Below are 3,240 nucleotides of genomic sequence, written 5' to 3' on the forward strand. Positions count from 1 at the left end.
TTTAAGATAAAATACTTTACTTAAAAATACTTAATAATGTTAGTTTTATTTATGAAGCAAAGAAGCAGTCTGAGCTGAGGACTAATTGCTTGGCCAGAAACCCTTCCTATGCACCTGGAAAACAACAAACTCCATTTTACACCATGAAAATCAGGAAGTATCATGTCCAAGCTAATTTCTACATAGTATACGTATATCTACCCCATAATATTGCTCCTTTTGGTGGTTCTGATACACCACTTCAGCATCAAAGATAGGTTTGTATCAAGACAGGTAAAGAAAATCTAGCATTTATTTTTATTACTGTGTTGCAGTTCTGGGTGATCCTTTATGTATTGTCTTTTCTGGTCTAAAAATAATGTGATTTAATAAAGATGTCGCAAAGCACTTGAGAGCAGATGAAAATTCAAGAATATCCACATCTCTCTCACTCTACACAGGTCAGTGTTGCAATATGATTGCCTGTTACCCTGCTATCTGAGGAGCTCACTATCTTTAGCACCTCATCCTCCCACAATACATGGAATTATTTCTCTGGAAATAAGAAAGAGAAGAGTTGAGGAAGAGAGTAAAGAAATCACTCAAGACCACATTGGAAGCCTATGAAGAACAGATTTCAAGCTTGCCTTAACACAAGCTTCATTATCATAAAGTGTTTGCTTCCACACGTTACTTTCTTCACAAAGCTATAACTTTTGTGTATAAACTAAGCTGAACCAAAAGAGTAATCAAATACCTGTGGTGCTTCAAGTATTATTGAGAAATTATTATTATCTACTGGTTCAGGAGATCCAGGGCTGGGTTTAATGTTGCTGGAATCCATACTGTGCATGTTCTCCTCATTTTTGCTTCCTCCCTAAGAAAGGCAATCAAAGTGATGAGTCAAGAAAACAAACCAAGAAAATCCCCTCATTTTTCAATAAATTAAAAGGGAGAACCGGCCATTAGAAAAGAAACAGGAAAAAGTTACAAAATAATAAAAAATGGAAGTCATAAATGGAGAAGATGAAGACAACAGCTTTTATTCAAGACATCAGTATAGATACAGTAAAAAATAAAAAGATGCGTAGGAAAGACACACAAATACAAGTATCCGAACAATGAAACATCACTTTTTAGAAAATAAAAGAAAATATTTAAGAGCCCTCCTACATTCCTATTTCACCACTCCTCTACCACTTTGAATTACAAGCACTTTCTATTAGATGGTGCTTTACTTGAATTCATTTTGCCTGGGTGCCCTTGATGAACAATCCTGCAGCATTCTCGAGTAAACTACTGTCTGCTCCAAAGCTCTCAGCCTAGAAAAAGGAAATTCTACTTGAATTCACAGTCTTGACTTCAAACAAAGTCTCTTCGATGTCAGTGGAGCTCAAGCACCTTGCAGTGTCTTGGAGTGAAATGGACTTCAGCAGGTATTTAACTGATTTGCTGGAGCCATGTTACACCTCCGCATAAGGCCAGGGCGCATAGGTTCACCCAGACACGTCTTCTGCTTCCATGTGGATGTTCCTTCGGGAGGAACTTGAGCATGTTGGTTTTCCAATCAGACCTTTTGGACACTGGGCTGCCCGCTTGCCAGCTGGCCAGTATTTCTGAACATGCTGAGGTGTACGCATAGCAACTTAGTTGCTTTCAACAAAACTTCCACCCTGAATTTCCCCCCTACCCCCAAAACAACAACCCACTCATAGAATCAAATAGCAAAAAGTTAAGAGTCCTTACCACCAAAGGCTTGCAGATCCCAAGAGAAACCATGCCAGGGGGCACAGATTTCAACACGTCCACTGCCTCTGCTAAAGTGGCACTGTCCAAATAAGTCTCATTTACAAACACCAAGCGGTCACCCGGTAAAAGCTCGCCCCCACGTTCGGCTACTCCGCCTGTCACCAAAGAGCTGATCACAATGGCTGTTCTTGTTGGATCTAAGGGATCCTGGAAAAAAAACCCACAATAAAATAATAAAGCCAAAGCTCCCAGAAAGATGGTGTTTATTCTGAGTATGTGAAGAGCACTTAGGCACATTCGTCATCTAATGCTAGAGAACTGAAGCTTGTGGAGATGTTCTAAAGGACTAACACTGCCAGGGCTTACAGTCCACAAAAAGAAAGGTTTGCAGGAGGAAGATATTCTATCACTTGGCTAATCCATTATGAAATTTGTCAGATTTGAAAGCCGACTGGTGCCCTGCCTGTCCTCTGCCTACATACACCGACATGGCCAGGCCAACCTGCAGAGAGAAAAACAACACTGGCACTCTTCCACAAGCCTCCATCCAGCCTGTGTTGTGCTAATGTAACATAGAATAACCATTCTGCGTGCTGCTCAAGAGCCTCAGAGCAGCAAAATTGATGCAAAAAGAAATCACTGCAGGATTAGCAATTTAATTTAAAATATTATTAAATTAAAACTAAAATCAAAAGTCAAAACATTCAAGAAATAGCAGTATCTATTTGCTATAATACTGCAGTGTTCCTGCTTTGGCAGATCTGCATGATGACATAAATGACATTCTCTCCGCCCATGAAGCTTCCTTAACAGAGAACACAGGGGAGAGCCACAGAAGAGTAACTACGATTATTACTGAAGACAAGGAACACTGTAGTGGTGTACAGTAGAAAGTATTATACACGTAGGTGAGGCTGGAAACTGGTGCAAAGATATTAATTTTTTTTTTTCCAAATATTAGCCTTTGCATTGTGTCAGGTACCATTTCTATCATGATTCAGCCATTTAAAAATGCATCCTTAATCCAATTAAAAGCTCACAAGTTATATAGTGGCAGAAAGAAACACAAGACAAATGTATGGCTCATTTTTTTCCCCCGTTTGTTTTGGGGTTTTTTTTTTTTTTGTTTGTTTTTTGTTTTTTTTTAAGATGAGAATTAGACTTTCTCCCCTTGCTAAGGCCTCATAAAGTTCAGAAATGCTCCTCATGTGCACTGGGTTTCAGATGCATACTCATGTACTATTTCTCCCTCAGGACTTGCATCTTATTCAGGGCATGGAAGGGGTAAAATAATAAAAAAAAAAAAGGCAAAATTCAAATTACAAAGGCCACCATGAATTCAGCACCTCAGTGTTAATTTGAAAACAGGAATGCTTTTTTAACTCTTTAGTTTTATATGAGTACACAGTGCTTTCCCAGGGAACATGTTTTTTTAAGGTATGTGCAAACAAATGAGGCAAGGAGTGTAATATCTGTAGATGACTGAAATTAGAGAACCGAAATTCGAGTTCA

The 3,240-nt window shown here is 38.9% G+C and overlaps 1 protein-coding gene across 1 annotated transcript in view; it reads right to left on the reverse strand.

Annotated features, from left to right (window-relative positions):
- INADL (InaD-like (Drosophila)) overlaps positions 1-3,240 on the reverse strand; it is a 143,638-nt gene that overhangs the window by 94,865 nt on the left and 45,533 nt on the right. The window contains exons 18-19 of the mRNA XM_010133056.1: positions 1,726-1,935; positions 737-856 (exon numbers count right to left, since the gene is read on the reverse strand). Of these exons, the coding sequence (XP_010131358.1) occupies positions 737-856; positions 1,726-1,935 (330 nt within the window). The remainder of the gene's footprint in view (positions 1-736; positions 857-1,725; positions 1,936-3,240) is intronic.

The sequence above is a fragment of the Buceros rhinoceros genome, unplaced genomic scaffold (genome assembly GCF_000710305.1).
Source record: "Buceros rhinoceros silvestris isolate BGI_N320 unplaced genomic scaffold, ASM71030v1 scaffold11340, whole genome shotgun sequence".
NCBI classification, from domain to species: Eukaryota; Metazoa; Chordata; class Aves; order Bucerotiformes; family Bucerotidae; genus Buceros; species Buceros rhinoceros.